This window comes from Petromyzon marinus, chromosome 41 (assembly GCF_048934315.1).
Source record: "Petromyzon marinus isolate PM22_M1 ecotype Great Lakes invasive population chromosome 41, UKy_Petmar_22M1.pri1.0, whole genome shotgun sequence".
NCBI lineage: Eukaryota > Metazoa > Chordata > Hyperoartia > Petromyzontiformes > Petromyzontidae > Petromyzon > Petromyzon marinus.
The window spans coordinates 1,797,119-1,823,585 of NC_133707.1; the positions used below are offsets into that span (position 1 = coordinate 1,797,119).

The 26,467-nt window shown below is 48.3% G+C and overlaps 1 protein-coding gene across 2 annotated transcripts in view; it reads left to right on the forward strand.

Moving 5' to 3' along the window:
• The window catches only part of NDNF (neuron derived neurotrophic factor), a 31,137-nt gene extending 17,993 nt beyond the window's left edge, over positions 1–13,144 (forward strand). For both annotated transcript variants that reach the window (XM_032969043.2, XM_076073220.1), the window contains 3 exons: positions 566–803; positions 9,761–9,885; positions 10,551–13,144. In XM_032969043.2, the coding sequence (XP_032824934.2) occupies positions 583–803; positions 9,761–9,885; positions 10,551–12,091 (1,887 nt within the window). In that variant the 5' untranslated portion in view covers positions 566–582 and the 3' untranslated portion in view covers positions 12,092–13,144. The remainder of the gene's footprint in view (positions 1–565; positions 804–9,760; positions 9,886–10,550) is intronic.
• Positions 13,145–26,467: the final 13,323 nt, after the last annotated feature.

Sequence of the window (26,467 nt, forward strand, 5' to 3'; positions counted from 1 at the left end):
ATGTGAGCGATTAGCACGGTTGGCTACGTACGGTCCGAAAGAAGTTCAACAGACACACATACATACATAGCCGGGACTGATTCCACCCATCAGCCTCATCGTTATCGGGGAGCTCTGGAAACTGCTTGCGGCCAATCAAAAAAACAACTGATGGATTGCAAGTCCAGTGGAGAGGCGTTATCTCCCTCCCCACCCCGACGATGCCTGTTGTATATTTGGAGTCCGTTTATGTTTTCAGCCCATGCTTGCGTAGGTTTTTTCTCCGGGTCCTCCGGAGTTGCTCTCAACATTTAGAAACATGTGTTTAGAGTATTTGGCTGCGACTATAAATTCCCACATATGAAGATGGTATGTATCTACGCTGAACTTCTTTTGCACCGTACATAGCCAACCGCGCTAATCGGAGGCGCGAATATAAGCCGCTGTAAATGTGGCCAGGTCGCCTCTGACAAAGAGCTCACAGCTCAGTGGGCTTCACCTGTCAAACAAAAACAGTTTCCTTTTTATCTTGAGCTTATTACGACGTGCGTGTAACTGTCGTCATTGTCGCTGCACGCGTCGGCAGATTCCCCGGCGAGAACGATGCGGGTCGTGCCACGCGCGCTGCGCGCCGCCCTGCTGCTGCCGTTGGTGGCGCTCCTCGCGCTGTCGCCGGCGCAGGAGCTGCCGTCTCGGCCCGAGCCCCGGCCCGGCTCGGCGCCGCCCGTGGGCCACCCCGCCCTGGATGAGCAGGAGGAGCACGCGACGGCGCTGCCGGACGGCGCGGAGCTCACGGACTACCTGCTGAGAGACACGTCCAAGCGGTGAGAGTCGCGCCGCGCCGCGCCGGTCCGCCTCCTGTCCGCGGTGACCCGCGAGCGAACCGTCGGTCACGCGTGCCAGTGTGTACGGAGGGGGTTTGGGAACAGCCGTAAGTCACGAACGCAAATTGGCGGACGATACGTCTCCTCCGCGTATAATCCGTCTGTCCATGCAAAAAAGTAAAAACAAAAGTACAATTATTTCTCAAGCAAGCCATCGGCCGCACGACCATCTGGGAGCGAGTGATTTCAGTAGCATTGATTCAAGACAAGCAGAACTCTGGACCGGTTTCAACATATTGTGTAAGAAAAACTTTAATTTTTCTTAAGTGAAGAGATGGGATATATGAAGGAGACACATGGTATGCTTATTTATTTTTGTTATTTATATTCTCAACAATGGCGTTGATAATTATTTACAGTCTCAAGAAGGGCTGCTTTCATCACGTGTTTTTATAACTGATAACCGCATTGAAAAAGAACTCTAACTGGTTTGTCACACACATACACATATCCAGGGATATAACTCTAACACTTTTACCTTTACAACTGAGAAACGAATGGCGCTATTTCCGTTCTTCTGCGAACAGGTCTATACAAATCACATGCATGGATGTGGCGTGCCAAATTAGCTCACAGGACAGCGTTTTGGACTGCACTGCCTAAAATGAAGCAGTGGCCCTGAGTAAGAATGCAAGGGGTCACTGAGCACTGTGAGAAAGCCTCAAATCAGCGGCGGTGACGTTAAGTGTGCAGGCGATGCAATTGCACCAGGGCCAAGGAGCATAGCGCATCACGCGAGCTTCGGTCATCCTCGCAGTGGCTTTTGGCTGGCCATTGAACATAGACGGTCACCTCATCGTGCACTCTGAGACGTGCTCCTGTGGCCGTCTGGAACGCTGGTCCTTCCGATATTAGGAAGCCACTGGAACTATGCACTTCTAAATCTAGATTTAAAACTAATGTGTTTAGAATTGCTTTTTGTTGTTTAGTTTGCTGTCTTTCCCCGCACCTACGATTAGCACGGTTGGCTACGTACGGTGCGAAATAAGTTGAACATTTGTACATCCGGGGTCCAGGTATCAGATGGGCACAGGCGCTGCACTAGGAAGAGGGTGGAAATTGTGTAGGTGCCCTTTGCATTATCTTGCACCAGGGCCCATTGGGTCCAGATTATTACGTCGCAGGATCATGAGAGTTGGCGGCGACTTGGGGAGGCATTCATCCAGCAGTGGAGTGATCATGGCTGATGATGATCGGTGAGCTCGTTGGCATGCCCTCTCCGATCCTGGGTTCCAGTTATTCTCTTACTGTGAAGCCACTGTAGCTATGCACTTGTAGAGCTAGATTGAAAACTAATGTCTTAAGAACTGCTTTTAGTGTTTAGTTCGTTGACCTTCCCCCGCAACTCCGATTAGCACGGTCGACTATGCACGGTGCGAAAGAAGTTCAACATACGTACATGATGACCAAGAGGGAGCGACGTCAAGAAAAATAATCAAACACCTCTGGAGCTGACACCGCATTCACTTGCAATTGCTGTGGCAAGGATTGCCACTCGAGGATTGGCCTACTAAGTCATTCTAGGCGCTGCGAAACCTACAGCTGACCTCGTAAGGCGCAAAAAGAATTGTCTCTCGAGACACACATGCCTATGATGATACACGATGACCAGCGAGCAGCCTGACCAAGCTACGCGACTTGTGCCAGGGGTTCTCAGAGCACCACAGCAAGCCATCGCGGCATAAATGGGTTTGCCTTAGCGAATAAACGGGCACACGTTTCTCGAGCGAGGAAGGGCTTGACGCGGCCCATCGGTGGCGCGACCTTGCCGCTTGTTGCAGATGTCCACGGTTCAAATGCAGCGGCCGACCCTGGTTAATACTGCGGGGTGTAATAACCACGACAATACAACCTGGCGCTTTTTACTTCACAGTAGACCTAAGTGATCCCGTGACGCCGTTCGCAAGTGCAGGCCGTTGTGCACCAGCATCACGGTCCAAATTTTCCGAATTTTGTAAAATTGCACCACAGAAGTTACTCAATAGGAACATACAGAGCCATCGTTACCCCCCCCCCCCTTCCCCCCGCCACCATACTGCGAACAGTTTGCAGGACCTTCCTGAAAAACAGTCATGAAATTCAGCGAGGCTTTACTGGGTAACCAATCATAATAACAATAATAATAAAAGTAGGCAACATCAATACGTGCTAGAATGGATATAAGATTTGGAAGCGGAATTGCAATTGATCGGCACACGCTGTGTGGCGTTGGCTTGCGTGTTTTGACTGCGCAGCATCTCCGTAAATCACGATATATGCAGTGCGGTTGCTCATGTGGGAGGTAAACTTGTGAAAATGTTTTATGTAACGCGCCAGCTCCCTCACCTCCTCGTGCCATAATTCCCCACGAAGTGACCCCGGCTCCTCCTCCCACAGGCAAGTATGCTTCCCCCTCTCCGTGTGACCCGTTCCTCCCCCCCCTCTCTCCACGTTCCATTCCGCCGGCTCTCACTGACCCCTGCCCACCCTCCTCCTACCCTCGCGCGCTCACGTCACCTCGCAGACTTTATCGTCAACCACCCGAATACCACATTGTCACTCTCTCACTCCCACCGTAGCCTCGCCCCGTGTGTGACAACGTGTGGCAATGTGTGACAGTGTGCGACTCGTGGTTATTGATGATGTAGCCGCGTAAGGGTGCTTGCGACGTGACCTGCCCATCGAAGATGAACCGTGGCGAACCCGTTCATGCCCCTGGGTGGACAGAGGCGGCTGGGGAGGGATTTAAGAATCTTGCATCGTTGTTTCAACTGCCGCGCTTGGAGTTTGCTCAAATTGAACCGCTGACCTCTGCACCGCAAGCGTCCGTTATGTGCGTGGCGCGTTTTTCCCGCAAACGTTATTACGAGGACACATTTGTCTTTTATATTCTACTTGCATCCTATCCCCCCCCCCGACCTCCCCCCACTTCATGCACGCAGTGTACGCCTGTCGCCAAGGGAGACTCAGAGAATTTAGGTGGAAGCCCCCGCAGCCTTCTTCTGTCCCTGCGCATGGATCTTTGGCCTCCCAACCTCTGGCCTCTCCCCTTCTGCTGGTGGTGGCTGGTGGGGCCCAGTGGTCATTTGTGTGCGAGCCGTGAATACGAGCCACAAACGGTGACCGGGATTGATGCCTTTTCTCTGGCATTGACATTGATTTATGACGAGGATTGCCACTGCCCACTGACCAGATCAATATCTGGTTGGGCATTGCATTCATGTTTTGAACACTGCCCCAATGGCATTGTCACGCATTGAGCTCAAAGGATAGAATATCAAAGGACACGTAAATATGATGGACGTTTAAAGAAAAAAAAATCGACGTGAGCATTAAAATTTAATATAAATGACTGACGTTATAGAATAGTTTTGTCAATGTCGATATTACATTTTATATGATATAAGTCATTGCCAAGCGCACAGAGGGTGTTCGTTACACTTCTATACAATACAAAACAATTGGCTGCAGAATCGGGTGCTACTCAATATGGAAACGGCGAAAGTGAAGTCTCAGTTTTCATGGATCACTCCCTCCTCTCAATTTGTTACTTTTTGGCGCTAACGTCAACAGCTGAGAATCTCATTCTCCTCTGTTCGCAGTCACAGGTTGCTCAGGTTCCATTTCTTCTCCTTCTCTGTCCCTCCTGCACCTCCCATTGCTGCCCCCGCACCTCCGATTAGCACGGGTGGTTACAGTGTGAAAGAAATTCAACAAACATACATACGTACATACCTCTGCTCTGCGACTCTGTGCGCGTTGACCGTGATTCGTGTCTCAACTCCGTCGAGCAACCGAGCGATTGTGCTCAGTAAACTCGCAGTGGCTTCGTTTTAACGGGCGATTGAATCAAATCAGCAAACGTGACCTTGCAAATAAAAAAAAACTTGAATTTTGACTGGATACCTGGCTTTGTTGAATCACAAGGCAGACATTGTTACGACATAAATTATTACGGCAAGGTAAAACAAATAAGCAGAAGTCCATCGGTGGATTGAGAATGGCCGGTGAATTATTCTTATTTCCATTCTAGAAGTGACACGGTATGCCGTAGAAATGTGCCCATACAGGAACACAACAGGCGCCTTCCTCTGTGAGAGATGTGACAGATAAGTGGATGTCTGTGGCCACTCGGGCATGTGGCTGATGAGGCCTTGTTTGATGGAGCAAACATAATTGGATGGAAAGTGGAATTAATTAGCCCATTGTAGGGTTGTCTTAGGTAATGATTCACTATCCCCCCCCCCCCACGAATCGATTGTCATGATTCGCCGTCACGATTGGATTAAAGAATCGGTAATTTTGTATTGTTGTTCTTGTTGTCTGATTGCATTGTTTTGTCAGCACTGCCCATCTCTTTTGTTCTGTATTTCTCATTCTCATCTCGTTAGTTCCATGAGACGAGACGTAACGTTCGCGACTAATCTGTATAATTATAAAATCCTCAATTCTCGCCGCTCACAATTCAATGCATGTATCGCTCGCTTAAACATCCGTTTTACTTCACGAATAGATAGATGCATCACTATAGTGCATTAATTTGCTGAGAGCTACAATGACCATGCTACGTAGAGTTTGCCGTAGTGCGTAAACACATTTGTATGATTCTAGGATTGGACTCCTCTCCTTTGTGAAAAGCCATAAAAAAATAAAACTTATAATTCAAGCCAACAATAGCTGAACAGTCATCAGTGGCAGCGAAAATTCGAGAATCTGGACGTGCAAATTAGTGTTCGGGCCTTAGTGGCGCCGCATACGATGAACTCGACCACCTGAATTAGAGTCTCGGTCGTGACTAACATCAGTGGCCAACAAACTATTGTAACCAAATCCACCCTCGTCACCAGCCTGCACTAACCAAGGTTGGTGAAGTATGGTTAAAGCAAGCACCGTGGGCGACACGGGTGTTAAACAAAAGCTGAGCTGAATGACGATCTAACCCAAACGAAACTAATTCCGAATCATAACATTGGTCGTGAATGCGTAAGCATTAACTTAATGCAACGTATTGATGATAGTGTAATCTCATCATCAATGGGGAAAAAAGACAGTATGACGTTACTGGCACAGAGTCGCGTTGCTCCAGATAAATAATAGCTTCTAACACTTTCGTAAAAAAAACAATTTGTGCAAATTAGGCCCATTTTGTGTAATTATGTTCAATTGACAGTCTTTTCTCTTCTTTCTCTCTCTCTTTCTCGTTGTGATGGCCAAGAGATTGCGCTCAAGTAGGACAATCTGGAGCGAGGGACATTCTGAGAGCAATTCTCTCCATCCTGGTAGACTGTGCCTGCTCCTTCGGTCTGGCCAGGTGCAACTCGGTGTCAGGAAGCCAAAGTGATTTCCCTGCTCGAATGAGCATTGAGGCATTTGATGCTCGCCTTCCGTTTACAGCCCTGCAGAGGCAGTGGTGGAAATTCCACATTCATATGGCGGGGGCGAGTCTGTCCATATGACCCATCGCTTTTTTACTTGCCTGCAATGTGGTGCTCATTCTACTGGGGCGTGGCCGGGGGGTAACTGTGAGGCTATTTGGGTCATTCTGATTCACATTGTGTCAATTAAGCTTTCGTTTCGATACAAATACTGACGCACAGACAGAGAGACATGAAGCCAGGCACATATTCTACCGATATATTTATTTGATTGTGACTTTGCTAATACCTTGCAGCAATATCTCGCAAAGACTAAAATCCACAACGGCGCTGTTTTGTTATTGTTATGAATCCGTAGCAATCAATAATTATTATTACACTTTCGTTACCCTATCAGTTGCTGTCTGAGCAAGTGCGCTAAACACGTGGACGCACTCCGCTTTCTCCCACCGCGCTCCACTCGTCGTTTGCCCGTGAACCGTCGACGCTGCGCCCGGGTTATTTTCTACCGCGCTGCTCGTCACGAAGCGTGGACGGCGCTGTCGGTAGCGCCGTCCCCGCTTACCCCGTGGCCCCGTCGGAGATTCTTCCCCCCTCCCCCACAACCCTCGCCCCCCTCCGAGCGTCGCGCTGTGACCCCTCGACCCCCGCAACCAGCACGGCAGCCGTGCCCTCCCTGGCTGCCCGGTGGGATGCGCGGGCGGCCCCCTTCTTCTCGCAGGGGTGGTCGCGCCGTGTTTAAAATAAAAAAAAAAACATTTTGAACCCGAGCGCTGTCGCCGGCGACGTCCCGGGGTATGTGGGGAGGTTCGTTCCGTGCGGCTCTTTACAAGCGATCGTGGCAACACGATCCGAGCCACTTCCTTGTGTGTCCTCGGCCCCAGAGGCCATAAAGCAGCACAACGCCTCGGCGGGCATTCCATTGCAGGGGCCGCGCAGTTAAAAAGCCCGCGGCTAGCCGGGGTTAACACGCAAACATCTCTCTCTCTATATATATACTTGGGGCGTGACGACTGCGAGTGTTTTAATGCCGCCACCAATTCAAAGGGCCTGAATGGCTGCAAGGTTTCGTGACCAGGCGCGCGTGGGCCCACCGCTTGTGGCGGACAGCTCGGTACTGGCAGACAATGACTAAGAGCTCTCCGATGCGTTTCTCGGGTTGCACAGCGTGTTGTGCGGCACGATGTCCAACGTTCCGAATCCATGTGCTGGCGGTTTCATCAGGAAGTGCAGTAAGGCAGAGCAGAATTGTTCGTGAAGAAGCTCTCGCAGCACGCGGGAGCAGAACTTTTAGCATCGTGCCGAACAACACGTGGAGCAAACAGAAAAAGCAACGCAGAGCTGAACAGCGCAACCGTGAAAACCTTTCGCAAGTAGTATCATTTTATTTTCAATCTCACGTACATTTTTACTCATCGCCATGACAATCTCTTTTGTCTTCACGTGACCCCTCACAACATATCTGCGCCAATTACGCGCTGTTTTTTTTTCTCCAGTCTCACTGTCGTTTTGTTTGGGCCTTCATACACCCACTGTGAGACCTCAGTGAGCATGGCAGTGGTTTGGAAATTCACTCGCGTCAATTCATGCTGCGGTTGCCACCATTGGGAAACAGCTAAAATGACGAATTAAAAAAAAAACCCTGAAAACCAAAATGGAGTTGGGCAGTCCGTCGAGCTAGGACATCTGGTGGCAGGCGGGCAGCATCAACAGCGGGCAGTATCAACAGCGGGCAGCATCAACAGCGGGCAGGATTAACAGCGGGCAGTATCAACAGCGGGCAGCATCAACAGCGGGCAGCATTAACAGCGGGCAGCATTAACAGCGGGCAGCATCAACAGCGGGCAGCATCAACAGCGGGCAGCATCAACAGCGGGCAGCATTCACAGCGGGCAGCATTGACAGCGGGCAGCATTAACAGCGGGCAGCATCAACAGCGGAGGCAAATGGAAGGAGGAAGAGAGGCAGACAGGGGAAGAGTGCGAGACAGAAAATGAGATGGCGTGGCGAGATTAGCCGATGTGGAGCAGCGCGCCACTACGCATGGAGGTGGCAAGCGATCGTGAAGAGCGGAAGACATTAGGGGCGAGGAGGAAATGTGTCCAGCAGTATGATGTTAACGGGCAATGAGCAAAGATTGTAAACGATCACTACCCCTGATTTATTAGTTCAGTATACGATGCGATACGATAATCATTGTAGGCATCAGAGCCTGTTTAAACTTGAAGCAGCGCCGAGCGATAGCCAGACTCGATGCCTCCTATGTCACAATCAATTTGTAAAATTGGACATTCTAGATGCAGGGGGCTAAGCCGTGGCGCAATCGGTCGACAAGCAATCCCCTTGTGCTTGCGTTCGTGCGCGTTGACTTTCATCACATTTAAATCAGAGATTTTTGTTTATTTTTCCGCCGCTAATTTTTCTAAGGAAAGGCGTTTGAGGCGGCCGCCACAGCTCAGCGATCAACTTCGCTGAGCCGGTACCGCTGAGGTCCTGGATTTGAATCCAAATTTCGGCCGCCCTGTGATTCAACTTGGTGTCTCAAGTGAAGTTAGCTGGTTGGTTTCAGCCCACGTCACCAACGACTGCACACACAAAAAGCCCCCATCGGCTCGCTCCGAGAACTACAAATATAAATTTCACCAGCTTGTGTATTTATGTATGTCAGCTGATGGTGAGGCAGACATACGGGCAAGCTGCGTTGTGTGACCGTGACAGTAATGGGAGAAGCTCTTTGGGAAGGATAGATTGTGACTGATGATGTACGCATGTACAATATGTTGAACTTCTTTCGCACCGTACGCAGCCAACCATGCTAATCGAAGGAGCATAGCTACAGTGGCTTCCTAATATCGAAAGGAAGAGCGTTCCAGAAGGCCACAGAAGCGCATCTGGTGAACATTGCTCTTTGATCGGGTGGGAAAGTGCTGCCCCCTACTGTGGCTAAGAGGTCACTTGAAGGTATCTTCCAAGGTAGTTCTGTGAGCTCTGCTTCCACGATCCATTCTCTCACGCACGAGTTCTGAACGGATTCTTCCCTTTTATCACATGACGCTGAAAGCACGACTGGAATACAATTAAGCAGACAAATAAACCAATCGCTAATTATATCTCACAACAAAGGCAGTGGCTGAGGATTGTTTCGTACCAGGGAAGGTCATGTGGGACACGTGCCACCGGCACTTAGGGATGCTCTGCATGGGAGGTGCGGTAGAAATAATGAACAATTGTTTTTATTATTTTCGTAATGACACTTGTCCAACAAGGAAAGCCTAACCCAGTCTGAAGAATTTTTTTTCAGGAAGGCTCTGCTAAGATTTGGCAGAGGGGCGGGGAGGGAGGGGGCGATGGTAGCTGCGTATAATCCCGATTGAGCAATTCGCAGGCAATGTTATTTCAGTATCGGGGTGTTTGGGGCAATATTAGTTTACAATGGGTGTTTCTTTTTGTTTTTGCATTGCTTTTAATGACGAGGGGTTAATGCCGCATGGATGGTGGGGCAGAGAGATCGCGCAGGGCCTCATGGTTCGGTGTCGTCGGCAGGTTCTATCTGGTGGTGGAGGAGGACAACACCCCACTGTGGCTGGTGCTGACGCCGTGCGACGCCTCCTTGGAGTGGACGCTCCGAGTGGAGGACCTACCCGAGGAGGCCAGTGGTGGAGGCTCAGGTGCGTCATGCGAAAACAATTGCACGTGGCATGCCGCTTGCAGCGTCCCGGTCAGCGCGCCGGGCAAGATTCTTACATCACCACCACCGCCGCCGCCGCAGCGGTATGAATGGGTGCATCGACGGGCAGGCTGCGTGAGCTGGGGTAACTCCAGCCTCTTACGAGGTGTCTGCCTAGTGTGGAGGGCTTCTCTAGAGCTCCCCTTAGTAAGGCCCCGGGCAACACCTTAACCATTGATGAGCTGTGGGGCTTGCATAAGGATTTCCGAGTGATGGTTCGAGGCCTTAAATGACCTCGCACCATTTTGCACCTGCATGTACCGTCACGACCTTCTCCGATCCGCTGATTTACATCTGCTCCCTGTGCCGCGAACTTGACTCTGCACCTGGGGTGACCGAGCATCTGCTTATGCTGTGCCGAGATTATGAAATGCCCTGCCACCTGTGGTTAAACAGGCGAGGTCACCCGCTAAGTTTAGCTCTTCTTTAAATACTCAGCTGTTTCGCCTGGCCTACACTTCACGTGTTTGACCGGCGGACTCTGGACTTTGTAGCATTTATATTTCCCAACTTCGTGCATGGTACACTGAGATCCCTGGATGAATTGCACCTTATAAATGTAAATTATATGGCACGATCGTCTCTTCCCTGTCGCTCTCTTCGCAGGCGACTCCGAGCCGTTCCGAGCCCAGCAGCCGGAGAGCCGCCGCCCGGCCTCCGAGGAGCTGCACTCGTACCGCGGCAACAGCATGGAGAGCTACGCCGTCCACTCGGCCAACTCGGGCCTCTACATTCTCGAGGTGTTCTCCCCGGAGAGGGACACCAGCTTCAAGGTGTACGCCAGCACCGCCTCGTCTCCGGGCGTCGGGGACAGCTACCCGCAGCTGCCCGCCGACAGCCGGCTCGACGTGACGTGGGTGGGACGCAGCGCCGTCACGCTCTCCTGGAAGTCCAGCTGGACCACTGCTCTGTCAAAGGACACGGCGGTGCGCTACTGCCTCCTGGCCAACCGCGACCACAACGTCAAGAGCCTGTGCGGCGCGGAGACCAAGCTGGGATCGGGGCCCGTTCCGCCGGTGCCGCTGGCCCGAGACCTCAACCCCTACGACTTCGCCTACCTGGGGTTCAGCACGGACTTGCTGCCGAGGGCTCCTCCGCCACCGGCCGTGAGCCACGGGCCGAGTCGATCGGACGTCTTCTTTACCTGCCTGGACGACAAGACGGTCTACACGGTGTCGGAGCTGAAGCCAGACACGCAGTACTACTTCGACGTCTTCGCCGTCAACCCCCGGACTAACATGAGCGTCTCCTACATAGGGACGTTCGTCCGAACGAAGAGCGACGGCCAGGCCGAGAAGGTCACGGAGCTGAAGGACGGAAAAGTGACGGAGCTCACCGTGAAGCCCAGGGGCGGAGACCGGGAGGGCGGCGGAGGAGGCGCCGGCAAGAACCTGCGCTTCCGCCCGGTGTCGTCGCACCAGCACGTGCTCTTCTCGTTCCACACGTGCCAGGCCGCCAACGCCATCCCGCTGCGCGTCGCCATCCGCCGCGACGGGAAGCTCATCTCCAGCGTGTCGCTGCCGGCCGGAGGGCTGCGTCACCTGCGCGTGAGAGGGAGGCCCAAGGCCGTCTACACCGTCCGCGTCAGCGGCAACGCGGGCGCGCCCGACGGGCGCCGCCGGCGGCGGCACCCGCGCCACCGGCGGCAGCGGCGGCGGCAGCAGCAGCAGCGGCAGCGGCACCAGCCGCCGCCGCCGCCGCCGGTGGCCGCGACGCTGCGAGTGTCGGCGACGTCCCGTCCCGGCAAGCAGCCGTTCCCCGAGCTCCCGGACGACACGCGCATCAAGGTGTTCGACCGCCTGCGCGCCTGCAACGCGGTGACGGTGGCCTGGCTGTGCGCGCCCGAGCGGCAGAAGTACTGCCTGTACAAGCGGCCCGTGGGCGCGGCGCCAAAAGGCGGCGGCGGCGGCGGCGCCGCGGCGTCTCCGCCGCTGGGCGCGTGCTTCGGGCCCGAGAGCCGCAAGAAGTCGGAGAAGGTGCTGTGCAAGGAGTTCAGCAGCGCCGACCCTCGGCGCTCCGTGCTGGCGCAAACCGTCCGCGGCCTGGAGCCCGGCCGGGCCTACGTGCTCGACGTGTACGCCATGGCGCCCGGCGGGGAGGCGGCGCGGTACCAGAGCAGGATGGTGACGACGCGCTCGCGCTGCTGAGCACGTCGCCGGTCCCGCGAGCGACGGGGAGCGGCGGAGGTCACACGACGATCGTGCGGCAGATGAGACTTGCCCGGCCCTTGATGAGACGTTGCTTGAACGGGAGCGTCCCCCGACCTCCCGGGGGGGGGGGGAGGGGGGGGGGATCATTGCGTAGGGAGCGAACGCAGATATGGAGCCGCTGATCAAAACAACAACAAACGTGTGTGCGGTGTGAATATTCGCGCGGAAACGCTTGCATCCGTCGGTGTACTAACACGCGTTTTGCTGAGAAGAGAAATGAGAGGGGATGCTCGTCGCTAGCCTTCGTGTGCTTTGCCTGGACCATTTCTCCATGGCAGACCGTCAGAATGTCTCGCTAAACCACGCGCGCGTAACCAGGAGATCCTTGCATGTAGCCGTACGTCAGCAATTTGTACTTTACGCAACAACGTTTTTACGGACTAAAATGTATCCCGTCTCAACAGAACGTTATACGGTTCTGACGTTAGATAACTGATGTTTAATTAAAAAATAATGTCCCATATTATAGCACGTAACCGAGCGTCGATATGAATAAAAATGCCCTTCATCATTTTCGCGGTGAGTTTAATGAAATTCGCAACGATGTTTCTAAAATACAGCAGCCCGTGTGATGCCCTACGTCCGGATTATTCTCTAATTTAAATTGTTTATATTGACTCTACTATTAGAAAACATATTTTTCTTTCTTAAAACCTTTTTCCCCTTTAGGTAAAATCGTGAGAAAGTTATATTATTATTTACTATCTTATGTAACTATAATGTTTTTTTTTTGCTTTTAAACTTGAATCTTATTTGTTCTGCCTAAATAATGTTGTAAGTTATTGAAATCACAGTATTTGAGCGTCTTACTGCTTATAATGAAACCTTGTACTAAAAATATATTTGCATATTTTTTCTTTGTTTTTTGGTAACATACAGTACGTGTAAATATTTACAAAATTGGTTATATTGTATTGTGTTATATTCACGTTGTACGACAGTGTTCAAATATAGTTACGTTCGACCCCAATAAAGTTCATCTAAACATTCTCATAGTGTGTGCGACCATTTGTCTACTTGCATTTACGATTCACAGTCGGTCTATAGCGGCCTTACCAAAATCTGCCTTGTGTTGAAGAGGGCAAAAGTTTAAGAGCTTGGCCCTGGCTATCGTCCAACTACACGAACCGCTATGAGGTGGCATTCACAATGAATATGTCACATTTGGTTGTTTTACTCCTCCTATGCTCAACCACGGTGTTGTTGATTCTGCAGCAGTGTTGCAGACTTCAATGCAACTTAACTCCTGCAGAGTTGCATGCAACTCATGGTTTATATATGTAACAACACGGATTATAGTCAACTTTGTTATGACCAACGATATTTTAGTCGAGTTGCACCAATTATGTTCATATTATTAATCGACATTAAGTTAATCTTATTTATCCATTTAAATAACAATCATATTTAAGTGTTCATGAATATCGGCAAGATGCCTGCCTCCCATATGTGCAAGGTCCAGTTGTGTTTTCATTTACGGAAATGTTATTTCAATTGAAGGCATGACAACACACGTTCCTTTATCATTTAAGCGCTTGGCTGAAAATATCAAAATATCACTCACCATCAACATACGTTTTGGAAAATATACCAAAAATATATATATATTTTTATATACATTTGGCGCCAAGGTGGCCAGATGTTAACTCCCTCGCCTGGAATACAGGAGGGCGTGGGTTCGATCCCAACCCTGACACCTGTTGTTTATTTGAAGTTTGCATGTTCTCCCCGTGGTCGCGTTGATTTTTCTCTGGGTTCTCCGGTTTTTCCCTTCGCATCTAGAAACATGCGTTTAGATTATTTGGCTGCGAAACTTTCCACATGATGAACCACTTCGCTGAGCTATCAATGGTGGGTCGGGTCGCTTCTAAAAAAGAGCTAGATAGCCCTGTGGGCCTTACAACGTTATATAAAAATTGTGTTGCTTTAGTTCACCCTATTATTCTGAAATCGTGAGGCTATCATGGAGGAAGGCACTGCTGTGGTTCACAGACACAATCTGCAGCAGTTTTCAGAGTAGGGGGGCGGGGGGCAGGTGTTGCTGCTGCTGTGTGTAATCCGAAATTAGTAATTTGCGGTGTCATGTTTTGGGAATTTGGTATATTTTGACCGTTGACGTCGGCATGCTGTGGCCTACTCGTTTCAAATTAAGTCAGGTTATTATTTTAGCGTCTAACGGCGAAGTAAGACGGCGCTCGTTTCATGGTTAATTCACCTGCAGCGGTAATAACCAGGGCGGCTCACCCGATTCTAACCGCGGACGTCCGCAACCAGCGGCGACGTGCAAGCGCTGGGCCCCGTCACCGCCCCCAACAACAGTGACTGCGATGGACACGGTGAAAAGCCATCGCAACGAGTTCGAGATCCCATTGGCATTTCCAGGGAGTAAATAAGTAAGTAAATACATTCTAGATTTAAAGCTTTCGTGACTGTAAGGATCCATACTCTTTGGTTCTGTTCGGTAAAGTCACGTAGGTAAAAAATAAAACTACAAAAATCACGACGTTTCGGCCACAACACAAGCGGCCTTCATCAGGTGAAGGGATCAGGCTGTCTCGAGGACAGCGCTGGAGTGAAACACAGCCACGCTCAGACCGCGGACCTTTAAGCTGCGTGCGAGGAAACAAGGTGCATTGACAAAGGAATTAGCATAAAAATTAGCATTTGATTGGCCGACTTAGCATAGAGGTGGTGTATGTGCGGGTGGACTTGCCGTTTGGCGCGGGGGGGGGAAGGGGGAGTTTACCTATTGATGGTGTGAAAAGGGAATTTTTAAGAGCTGCGAAAGTTTGGGGTACCACTAATTGAAAAATATACTGTACCATTGAAAATTAGTTTAATGTTTAGTTCGATTTAGAACATCTTTCCAATGGTTGCTTAATTTGAAACCATCTTCTCGGTTGAAATTGTGTCTGTGTTTGTAGATCTGAATTGCCTCGTAAACAAATCTCTGATAAAAACCCGTGGGTTTGCAAAGAACCTTGGTATCGGAGAAAATTATATCGTGATCACTCACAGCGTTGTAACAGTGATCAGCCACGGCAGAAGAATTCGTTTTGCCGTGTTTCAAATCTGAGTTGTGCTCGCGAATTCGGTCAGAGACATGTCGCTTTGTCTCCCCGATATAGCAATCACCGCAGGTACAACTCTATTTGTAAACCCCGGGGTACTGTAAGTCAGGAATGACATCCTTCACGGATGGGATCAGATCACGAATTTTGTGTACTGTATTGAACCAGACCTGGATCTTGTGTTTGTTTAGAATTTTGGAAATCTTTTTAGTAACGCCTGCTATATATGGTAGTGTGATGGTTTTGACCGGAGTATCAAGTGGTTGTTTCTGTATGGAGGGAGAAACAGCTTGGCGGATGGTACGGTCAGAGTATCCATTCCTTTTGAGGGTCAGGTGTACATGTTTTAATTCACTGGTCAGGTGGTGTTGGTCCGAAATGCAATGAGCCCTATGGTATAAAGTTTTGATGAGAGAATTCTTTTGGGCTGGGTGGTGGTGGGAATCAGGTTTCAAGTAGGAATCTGTGTGGGTGGGTTTCCTGTAGACAGAATGCCCCAATGAGCCATCAGGTCTCCTCTCAAACAGAACATCTAAGAATGGTAGCTTGCCATCTTTCTCCACTTCCATGGTGAATTTGATGGCGGGATGTCTGGAATTGATGTGGTGTAGGAAAAGTTTCAGAGCTGGGAGGCCATGTGGCCAAATGACGAAAGTGTCATCCACATATCTCTTCCACAGGGAAGGTCTGAGGGTGGAAGTCTGGATGGCATCTGATTCAAATTTCTCCATGAAAATATTGGCTATCACTGGTGACAAGGGGGATCCCATGGGGGTACCCTCATTTTGTTGTAGAAGGAGCCATTCCAAGTAAAGTAGGTATTGTTGAGGCAGTGCCTAACCAGTGCAGGTGTGTCGGGGTCTAGTCCATGTTGGACTAAATTTTCAATTATTTCAATGGTATCAGGTACTGGGACCTTGGTGAACAAAGAGGCCACATCGAAGCTGACAAGGATATCGTCAGGGGACAGTACAACGTCTTTGACCATAGAGACCAATTGGGCTGCGTTAAGTACTGCTGAGGCGGTCTTGCCAGTGAAAGGCAGCAAGGTATCTGACAGAAAACGGGCTAGTCTATAGGTAGGGGAGTTGATCGTGGATACGATGGGTCGTAGTGGGGTGCCTTCTTTATGAATCTTGGGGAGACCATAGAATCTAGGGGGTCTTGCAGCAGAAGGTTTTAGGGAGGGACGTTTAGTTGGGTCGATTAGGGAGGTCGACCTTGTGATGATCTTTTTGGTTTTTATCGCTAGGCTATTGGTAGGGTCATTTTTAATTTTTGAGTAACTTCCATCGTAGAGCAGATTCTGGATTTTGTTGTTGTATGAATCTTTATCCATAATTACAGTAGCGTTGCCTTTATCGGCTGAGAGGATGACTATATCACTTCTGTTTTTTTTTTATTCGCGAGTTCAGAGCGTTCATTTTTGCTGATGTTACTAATGGGTTTCTTAGCATTCTTAAGAATAGTGGCTATTTCAGCTCTCGCAACGTCTGCTTGGATGTGTCCTACGCCTTTGAGGGCTACATCGACCTGAGAGATGATATCATGTACTGGTATGTGTTTTGGGGTGACAGCAAAATTCAGTCCCCTATCCAGTACTGTTTTCAGATTGTCCGAAATCGGGGTGCTACTCTGATTAATGACGATTTTGTTAACATCTAGTTTTGCTATATGTGGAACTGGGTTCTTCTTTGATAGGTGGTTGAATTTAGAAATCAGGTTAGCTTTGCATTTGACTGACAGTGAATCAGCAGAAGAAGCAGTCATGTTGTCTACGTGATTCCAATCAGAAGGTGACATGTTTTGTGTTAACATTAAATTAGCTTGTAGGAGAGTCCTGTCTAAAGTATCGAGTTCAAATCGGAGTAGCCTTATCCTCTCTGAGATTGCTATATCGGGGAGACAAAGCGACATGTCTCTGACCGAATTCGCGAGCACAAATCAGATTTGAAACACGGCAAAACGAATTATTCTGCCGTGGCTGATCACTGTTACAACGCTGTGGGTGATCACGATATAATTTTCTCCGATACCAAGGTTCTTTGCAAACCCACGGGTTTTTATCAGAGATTTGTTCACGAGGCAATTCAGATCTACAAACACAGACACAATTTCAACCGAGAAGATGGTTTCAAATTAAGCAACCATTGGAAAGATGTTCTAAATCGAACTAAACATTAAACTAATTTTCAATGGTACAGTATATTTTTCAATTAGTGGTACCCCAAACTTTCGCAGCTCTTAAAAATTCCCTTTTCACACCATCAATAGGTAAACTCCCCCTCCCCCCCCGCGCCAAACGGCAAGTCCACCCGCATGTACACCACCTCTATGCTAAGTCGGCCAATCAAATGCTAATTGTTATGCTAATTCCTTTGTCAAGGCACCTTGTTTCCTCGCACACAGCTTAAAGGTCGCGGTCTGAGCGTGGCTGTGTTTCACTCCAGCGCTGTCCTCGAGACAGCCTGATCCCTTCACCTGATGAAGGCCGCTTGTGTTGTGGCCGAAACGTCGTGATTTTTGTAGTTTATTTTTTACCTACGTGACTTTACCGAATAGAACCAAAGAGTAAGTAAATAAATAACTGCATTCTTTTTGTCAGCTCTCTGTATTCCTTGCCACGAAATTGAACAAATAAAGCTGCGTGCCCGCTTTGGCACTCAAGTTGCCATTCGTGAGATGTTTTACATTCTCAGGATTTAGAGGGGACCTACCTGTGCCCATGCAAAGCACCTCCAACTCACATTGCAGAACGACGACTGCACGGCGTCGCGTGCGATGGACACGCGCGAAGATTTCACGAGCATCACAAAAACGAAAACACGGCCGTTTGTAGCCAGCTAATGTGCCGCAGGGCACACAGAGAGGGTATGTGGCGCAGCCACCTCTGACGCTGACAAACGTACGGACAAAGATCGCGCACGAAAGCGTTGCACTTCAAAGTCATAATTCTGAGGTGCGGATTTGAAGGCGCGTTCTTCTCGTGCTAGACTAAGCTGCCTCGTGGACTATCCCCCCCCCCCCCCCACCTCGGCTACAGCTCCTCCACACAGAAGAAGCCATACAAAGATGCTACGGGATCAGCAGTGGCCAACGGCTTCTCCCGAGCCGCATGCGGCCCATTTAATCCACCACATGCGGCTGTATCGAAGGGGCCTCACGTAGAATATACTATCACAGAAGTAGCAAAGACAAATGAATGTCTCCCGTGCTGTGCGGAAACTGTCAATATATACACTTCGCTCTTTGGTCTGTTACAGGTTGGCCATCCCTGTGCTAGATGATGACATCTGTGGTGTCGCCTTAGTCCTGCCCACAAGCCCCCCTAACTTCTCCACCCCCTACCTCCATTGTCAAATGATGCATCCCCACTAATGACACGGTTGCATTGCACATCGCGGGAGAGAAAATGGGTTTTCCCGATTATTCACATTCTTCATGGATCGACGTGGATTTTCAGAAAAGGTTGACGGATACAAACCGTACTAATTGGCTGCGCCGGGTGGTGGCGTGTTTAACGACACATTTATTTTATATTTACGCGATCTAAAAAAAAGCTGTATTAATCAATGATATTGGTCGCGAAAGCTGTCCATGTGTTCAACTGAATAAAAACGTCGTGCCCACAATATTTCCCCTCGGTTTTAAAGAGTTTGCGATGGTCCATGGCTCCCCGTAATGTGTATTAGCATCCGTGAAGGGTTACAGGAATACCTCGATCAATATACGAAGTAGATGCATTCTTGGAGCTTCATATATTGAATCTTCGTATTATGAACAACTTATAACATTAGAACTATGAGGATGCGTTCCCAGCCTTCGCAATTTACTATTTCATACCATAAACACTTCACAACTTACCAATCGTAGGGTAAACATAGGCAATATATGTTCACACTAATATTTCTGTTATACTGTACAGTATTCAAATAAAAAAAAACTGACGTAAATAAAAGAAACATAGTGAAGAAACAAATGTTATGTAGATTGATGAAAGTCTTATTAATTTAATAATTTCAGTGTATTTATTTGCTATTTTACTTAATTTTTTGCTTTCTATACAAAAAAAGTAATGGTTAAAAGGTCCAAAGTTCATTATACCGAAACATTCTTTATCGAATGTATATGTACGTGGAACTTGTTTCGCCACCACACGTGGCCAACCTTGCTAATCGGGGAAAAGACAACAAACTAAACACAACACGCAGTTCTAAAGAAATTAGTTTTCAGTCTACGCACATCGAGGTATGACCGTACTGTAAACCAGATCGATTCCCACAATCCCAGCCGTCCCGATCGTTACCTTTTCTTCATTTTGACACAGAAGAGGGGAACATACACAAGAGGACTTGGGCAGGACATGTGACTCGAAGGGAGGATGGGCGCCGCTAGAGACTATCAAAAGGATTGGCGGCCAAAGGAGATGACACGCCCGAGAGAGGACGTCAACCACCGACATGGAGTGATGAAATCAGCTCATGTGCTGGAGTTATAGATGGCCTAGACTTTTTGCATTGTGAGATCGTAATAGATGGAAAGAATGTATCCAGTATATGGTAGATGATGGCTGATGATGAAGATGTTGATTGAGTTCATATTAATTCAGAACGTAAACAAATTGGATCTATCTGTTCTTACGGCAGGTGGCCTTTCAATACATATTTTTCATCCTTAAAACTTTCTTAAGGGGTGCTACGGTGGTGAGATGTTAACTATCTCGCCTGGTATACAGGAGTGCGTGGGTTCGATCCCTAACCTGACCGCCTGTACATTCGGAGTTTGTGTGTTTTTCTCCCCGTGGTCGCGTGGATTTTTCTTTGGGTCCTACGTTTTTTCCTTCCAAATTTAGAAACATGCGTTTCGAGTATTTGGCTGCTATAGATCTCCAACCGAATTCGTTGAGCTATCATTTGTGGCCAGTTCGCTTCTGAAACAAGATCTATACAGCTCAGTGGGCCTTAAGTGGTAAAATAAAAAATATAGTTTGGTTTCGTAGCGTTTTTGGGTTAGATCGAGTAAATGTGCATGTGTCATAAACCCACCATCACCCGACACAGCCAATTAGTAAGGTTTGTCACGTGAACAAAACGTGCAAATTGTAAACGTTGTTGGTTTGGTCTCCAAGACACGGGTGTGCTGAAGTGCGTTGAGATTAGTATTAGACACGTGGAGGCTTTAACACAACTTTTTGTTCTCTCTATACAGGGTGCTTAAAAAAAATGTTAACACTTCGGATAATTTGAAACGACACCACGTGACATGTGCTGCTGCCTCCGGGCTCTGGAGACCACCTGGAGGAGATTCCAGGCCACGTGTTGACAACGATGGCGAACAAGTGGAGACTCTTTGACTTTTTGAAGCTATTAACATTACATTTGTTATCATATTACAGTGTATTTATCCGTTTTATTTCCATTAAAAACGATAGTATCATCTAAGTGTTAACATTTTATCGAAACACCCTGTATATTCATTTCCTTATTGCCTGTGGACATCTGGAAACAAAAAAATAGTTTAAGTTAAAAAAGATATATATGTAAATCCTACATAGATAATCTGACTGGGTGATCTAAGTCGTGTACACACGCATAAACCACGCAATAAACACGTCCATCCCTGGCTGCTCAGCAGTTGCATTCGGTTGCCACATGCAACCAGAATCAGAATGTGTTTTTTTATATTCATACTGGAGAAATCCGATGAGCTACGAAGCTCTTGTTCACAGATGTTCATTTGGGGCGGGTAAGAACGATATAACAACAAGCAACACAACAACACGACAGGAGTGCAAAGTACAAGAAAATCAAACAAATCACCCAAGCACACACAAATACAACACTGAACCATTCCCATCATACCAGGCAAAGCCCACTGACGTATTAACTCATTTTTCAGAAGCGACCTGGCCACAAATGATAGCTCAACAAAGTGGCACCATTATTTGGACATTTGCAGCACCAAAAAAATCTAAACAATCTCAACCGATAGCGGAGATCACACGCGCTACCGGGGGGGCTCGCAGCTGGGCCTGACCCGTCATTATCATTCCCCACCGCCTCCCAAAAAAAGACAACAAAGACCCTCTAAAGTTAGCTCTCAAAAGGCCAAAGGGAAAAGTGTTTCTGATGTGCGCTTAATTTACGACGCCCCGCTTTGTCAATCCACTGCTGGATGAAGGCATTGCGACACATTGGGATAAGCGATAGCAAATGATCAAACTTGGTTTAAAAAAATAAAAGTATACATTTCATAAAATGATAATTGTTTTCTAACAACTGTCTGATGACGCTGGCTGTATCTACCAGTGAAATGTCATACCAAATTGCTCACCGTTGGGAATTGCTCTCCAACGCACCGGTGTGCTGAAGTAGTTATACATTTCCACGTTTAATCACGAGACAACTTTATTCATTGTCCCTGTCTGGTGGAGGATGGGGTTTTTTTGTACGAAACACATTTTACTTACGCGATCTGACCCAAACATCTATAATGAAACTTCACTTCATCGCCACTCGTGTTATAATAATATAAACACCTGTCATTCTCCATTTACTGCTGGAAGGTCTCCCCCACGTCATGCTGGGGTTATTTGGCCATACTGCGGCATGCTGGTCAGTGGGGGTCACTGAAAGATGGGGGGGGGGGGTGCCCAGGGCTGGTTCAGATATCACTCGCTACTGATGTTAGCCGCGGCCCGGAATAGAATGTAGGAAGTGAATAACCATGGGCGACACTATTCCATTTGCAGTGAAATTAATGTGTTTGAATGTAAGCACGTTGAACTTATTTCGCACCGTACGTAGTCAACCGTGCTAATCAGAGGTGTGGAGGGAAGGACGACAAACTAAACACAAAAAGCAGTTCTTTAGAAATTAGTTTTCAATCCAGATTTTCCTCTGACAATCTATGCATTGTCTTTGAAAGGGATTGGCCTACACCGGAGACAGCTTTCTTTATGGTCTCGTCTCACCAGGGTCAGATCAGAGAACGCCAAAAGGCGAACAGTACAAAGACAATGCCACACGTATCAGAGCATTGATAGCTCGCGGTGAGCAGCTGATTGCTTGCAAAAGGTACCCATTTGGTGTTCGAACATCTTAACACGTTTTATTGCTCGAAAGGGTAAACCCTATTCTTCTTTTTCATACTTTGAGACTGGTAACAATGGCCCCATGATACATATTCAATCTGTTTAAACAAAGCGGTGGAAACGGAGGGACTTGGAGTTAGCAGGCGACTCTGTTGGCAAGTTCATGAGCTAGGACCTTGGCCCGTGGAATTTATAGTTCTTGACCGTTTTATTCAGAGGGTCATGGGTCCTGTGGCTGGACACTGGGAAAACAGAGCTCTCCAAATAAATAATTATATCGCAGTGATTAACGATGGGGCTTTTACCCCATGAATTGCAAGTGATATCTGAACCGATCCTGGCCCCCGAAATTCACCAAACTTGCACTGATCGGCGTGGTGAAGTATGGCCAAACAACCCCCGTTACTAACACGGTCACGAGGATGAACTCAGGCTGTAAGTTATCATCATCATCATCCTACCCGTGAGCCTTGCTGGCTTGACACATTTCCTAACCGTAATTCCCACCAAATCAACATCTTCCGGCCCCTCTCTCCATAAGAGTATTTAATCATTCTCACACAGACGAGAGAACGACAGATGGGTGTATGTTATCATATTATGAAGACATTGGAGCTATGCACTTTAAAATCTAGATTGAAAACGAATTTCTTTAAAACAGTTTTTTGTGTTTCGTTTGCTGTCTTTCCCCCGAAAAACGGTTGCCGATGTACGGTGCGAAAGAAGTTCTACATGCAGTGAGGGAAAACAGTATTTGATCCCCTGCTGATTTTGTACGTTTGCCCACTGACAAAGAAATTATCAGTCTATAATTTTAATGGTTGGTTTATTTGAACAGTGAGAGACAGAATAACAACAAAAAAATCCAGAAAAACGCATGTCAAAAATGTTATAAATTTATTTGCATTTTAATGAGGAAAATAAGTATTTGACCCCCTCTCAATCAGAAAGATTTCTGGCTCCCAGATGTCTTTTATACAGGTAACGAGCTGAAATTAGGAGCACACTCTTAAAGGGAGTGCTCCTAATCTCAGCTTGTTACCTGTATAAATGACACCTGTCCACAGAAGCAATCAATCAATCAGATTCCAAACTCTCCACCATTGCCAAGACCAAAGAGCTCTCCAAGGATGTCAGGAACAAGATTGTAGATCTACACAAGGCTGGAATGGGCTACAAGACCATTGCCAAGCAGCTTGGTGATAAGGTGACAACAGTTGATGCGATTATTCGCAAATTGAAGAAACACAAAATAACTGTCAATCTCCCTCGGCCTGGGGCTCCATGCAAGATCTCACCTCGTGGAGTTGCAATGATCAAGACAACGGTGAGGAATCAGCCCAGAACTACACGGGAGGATCTTGTCAATGATCTCAAGGCAGCTGGGACCATAGTCACCAAGAAAACAATTGATAACACACTATGCCGTGAAGGACTGAAATCCTGCAGCGCCCGCAAGGTCCCCCTGCTCAAAAAAGCACATATACATGCCCGTCTGAAGTTTGCCAATGAACATATGAATGATTTAGAGGACAACTGAGTGAAAGTTTTGTGGTCAGATGAGACCAAAATGGAGCTCTTTGGCATCAACTCAACTCGCCGTGTTTGGAGGAGGAGGAATGCTGCCTATGACCCCAAGAACACCATCCCCACCGTCAAACATGGAGGTGGAAACATTATGCTTTGGGGGTGTTTTTCTGCTAAGGGGACAGGACAACTTCACCGCATCAAAGGGACAATGGACGGAGCCATGTACCGTCAAATCTTGGGTGAGAACCTCTTTCCCTCAGCCAGGGCATTGAAAATGGGTCGTGGATGGGTATTCCAGCATGACAATGACCCAAAACACACGGCCAAGGCAACAAAGGAGTGGCTCAAGAAGAAGCACATTAAGGTCCTGGAGTGGCCTAGCCAGTCTCCAGACCTTAATCCCATAGAAAATCTGTGGAGGGAGCTGAAGGTTCGAGTTGCCAAACGTCAGCCTCGAAACTTTAATAACTTGGAGAAGATCTGCAAAGAGGAGTGGGACAAAATCCCTCCTGAGATGTGTGCAAACCTGGTGGCCAACTACAAGAAACGTCTGACCTTTGTGATTGCCAACAAGGGTTTTGCCACCAAGTACTAAGTCATGTTTTCCAGAGGAGTCAAATTCTTATTTCCCTCATTAAAATGCAAATCAACTTATAAAAATTTTGACATGCGTTTTCAGGATTTTGTTGTTGTTATTCTATCTCTCACTGTTCAAATAAACCTACCATTAAAATTCTAGATTGATCATTTCTTTGTCAGTGGGCAAACGTACAAAATCAGCAGGGGATCAAATGCTTTTTTTCCCTCACTGTACAACTCTCCAATGTGTTTACGGGTTGTACCACGTGTTGTCCGGCATGATGTCCCACGTTTTTCTCCGTGAGAAGAAGTCAGTAAACCCCTGATGTGCGCAGAAGAGAGTTCAGTGCAGCAATTGTACTCAACAAACGCTGAATGTGGCCCAATGCAATCCTCAACCAAATAAAGGAACTAGCTTCAACACTAGGCTTGTATAACCTTAACACCCCAGGGCTTAATTTTAGGCAGGTCTATTGGGGGTCGACACACCACATCTTGTGCACCTGTTTCTCGCTGTGGCTATTCGTCACGAGCCACCATCTCCAGTCAACCAGCGACCCGCAAAATATTTCTGCACTCGGGCACATCACATCCAGTACACCACTCACTGTGGCAAGGGCTGTTAGTCATCATCATTATGCCCAGCAACTTGCGGTACAACCAGATAGGGCGACGCAGTGGCGGGATGTTAACTACCTCGCCTGCTATACAGAAAGTTGTGGGTTCGATTCCTGACCCTGACGCCTGTTGTATGTTTGGAGTGTGCTTGTGCTGCCCATGCGTTTAGAGTGTTTGGCTGCTATAAATGTCCACGTGATAAGCCACTTCGTTGAGCGATCATTTGTGGCACAGGTCGCTTCTGAGAAAGAGCTACATAGCTCAGTAAACCCTGTGAAATAAAACACAGCGGTGGAACAGCGGTTAGCCCGCTGCGCTATGAACCTTCGCCGAGTTCGATACCACCCGTTCACGGCCAACACCAGTGTGGGCCTCTTCTAGGTTGACTCAGCCTCAAATTAGCACCTAGTGCGATGTGCAAAAATTGCCACTAGGGAGACAAAGGCGGCCGGGTGTAGTGCTGTTCAACCACCCCATCGTGTGCCGTGCCAGCCTTCATAGGTGCTACTCGCTAGCAGCACCTGCCCCAGAAGTCTGTTAAGGGGCCGTCCATAAATGACGTCACGCACCTGGGGGGGGGGGGGGTTAGACATTTGTGACGATGTGTGACGAGGGGGGGGGAGGGGTTTGAGAAATGTGACGTCACATCAAAATGTGCAACTTTAAATACATATAGACAGCACGTTCTCGCCGTGTGACGAGGGGAGGGGGGGATCAAAAGTCGTCCAAAATCGCGTGACGTCATTTATGGACGGCCCCTAAAGGCGACACGGGGGGAGGAGAGGGGGGTGTTTTGCCGCTGTTAGCCAAGTTACCACTGGATAAGGCAATCCATCGCTGTGCTTATTTTGCCATACTTCACACAACGCTGGCGAAGCAAGTTGCCAACCCTTCGCCGTAGGCACGAAAGCAAGGACCACGACGCTTGTTGAAGACAGAGAGAGAGAGAGCATAGACGTGGGAGCCATAGACGTATACAGTACAACAATTGACGTTGGCCTGCTCTTCTGCTTGTCCCCATCGTAGCCACCGCAGCGTCCTATAACAACCCTGTTATGTCGGCACTATCCAGGCTCAAACTCTGCTTTTGCTTCCGAGATACGAGCGATGGTAACGGATGGGTTCAACAACCACCAGCTGCAGAACAACAACACATCGGCCTTATAGAGCTAAATGTACAGCCCCTGGAGTAGGCCGGGGCAAGTGGTGGTGGTGGCTGCTGTCAATTAACAATCGGGTTGGCCCCATTGTGTTCACCCACCACGCCGAAAAATCGAATAAAAACCAGCGAACTGTGGTGGTGGTGGTGACGAGTTGTATGTACGTACTGCTGAACTTCTTTCACGCCGCACGTAGCCAACCGTGCTAATCGGAGGTGCGGGCAACAACAAAATACACACAAAAAGCAAGTTTTCAGGACAT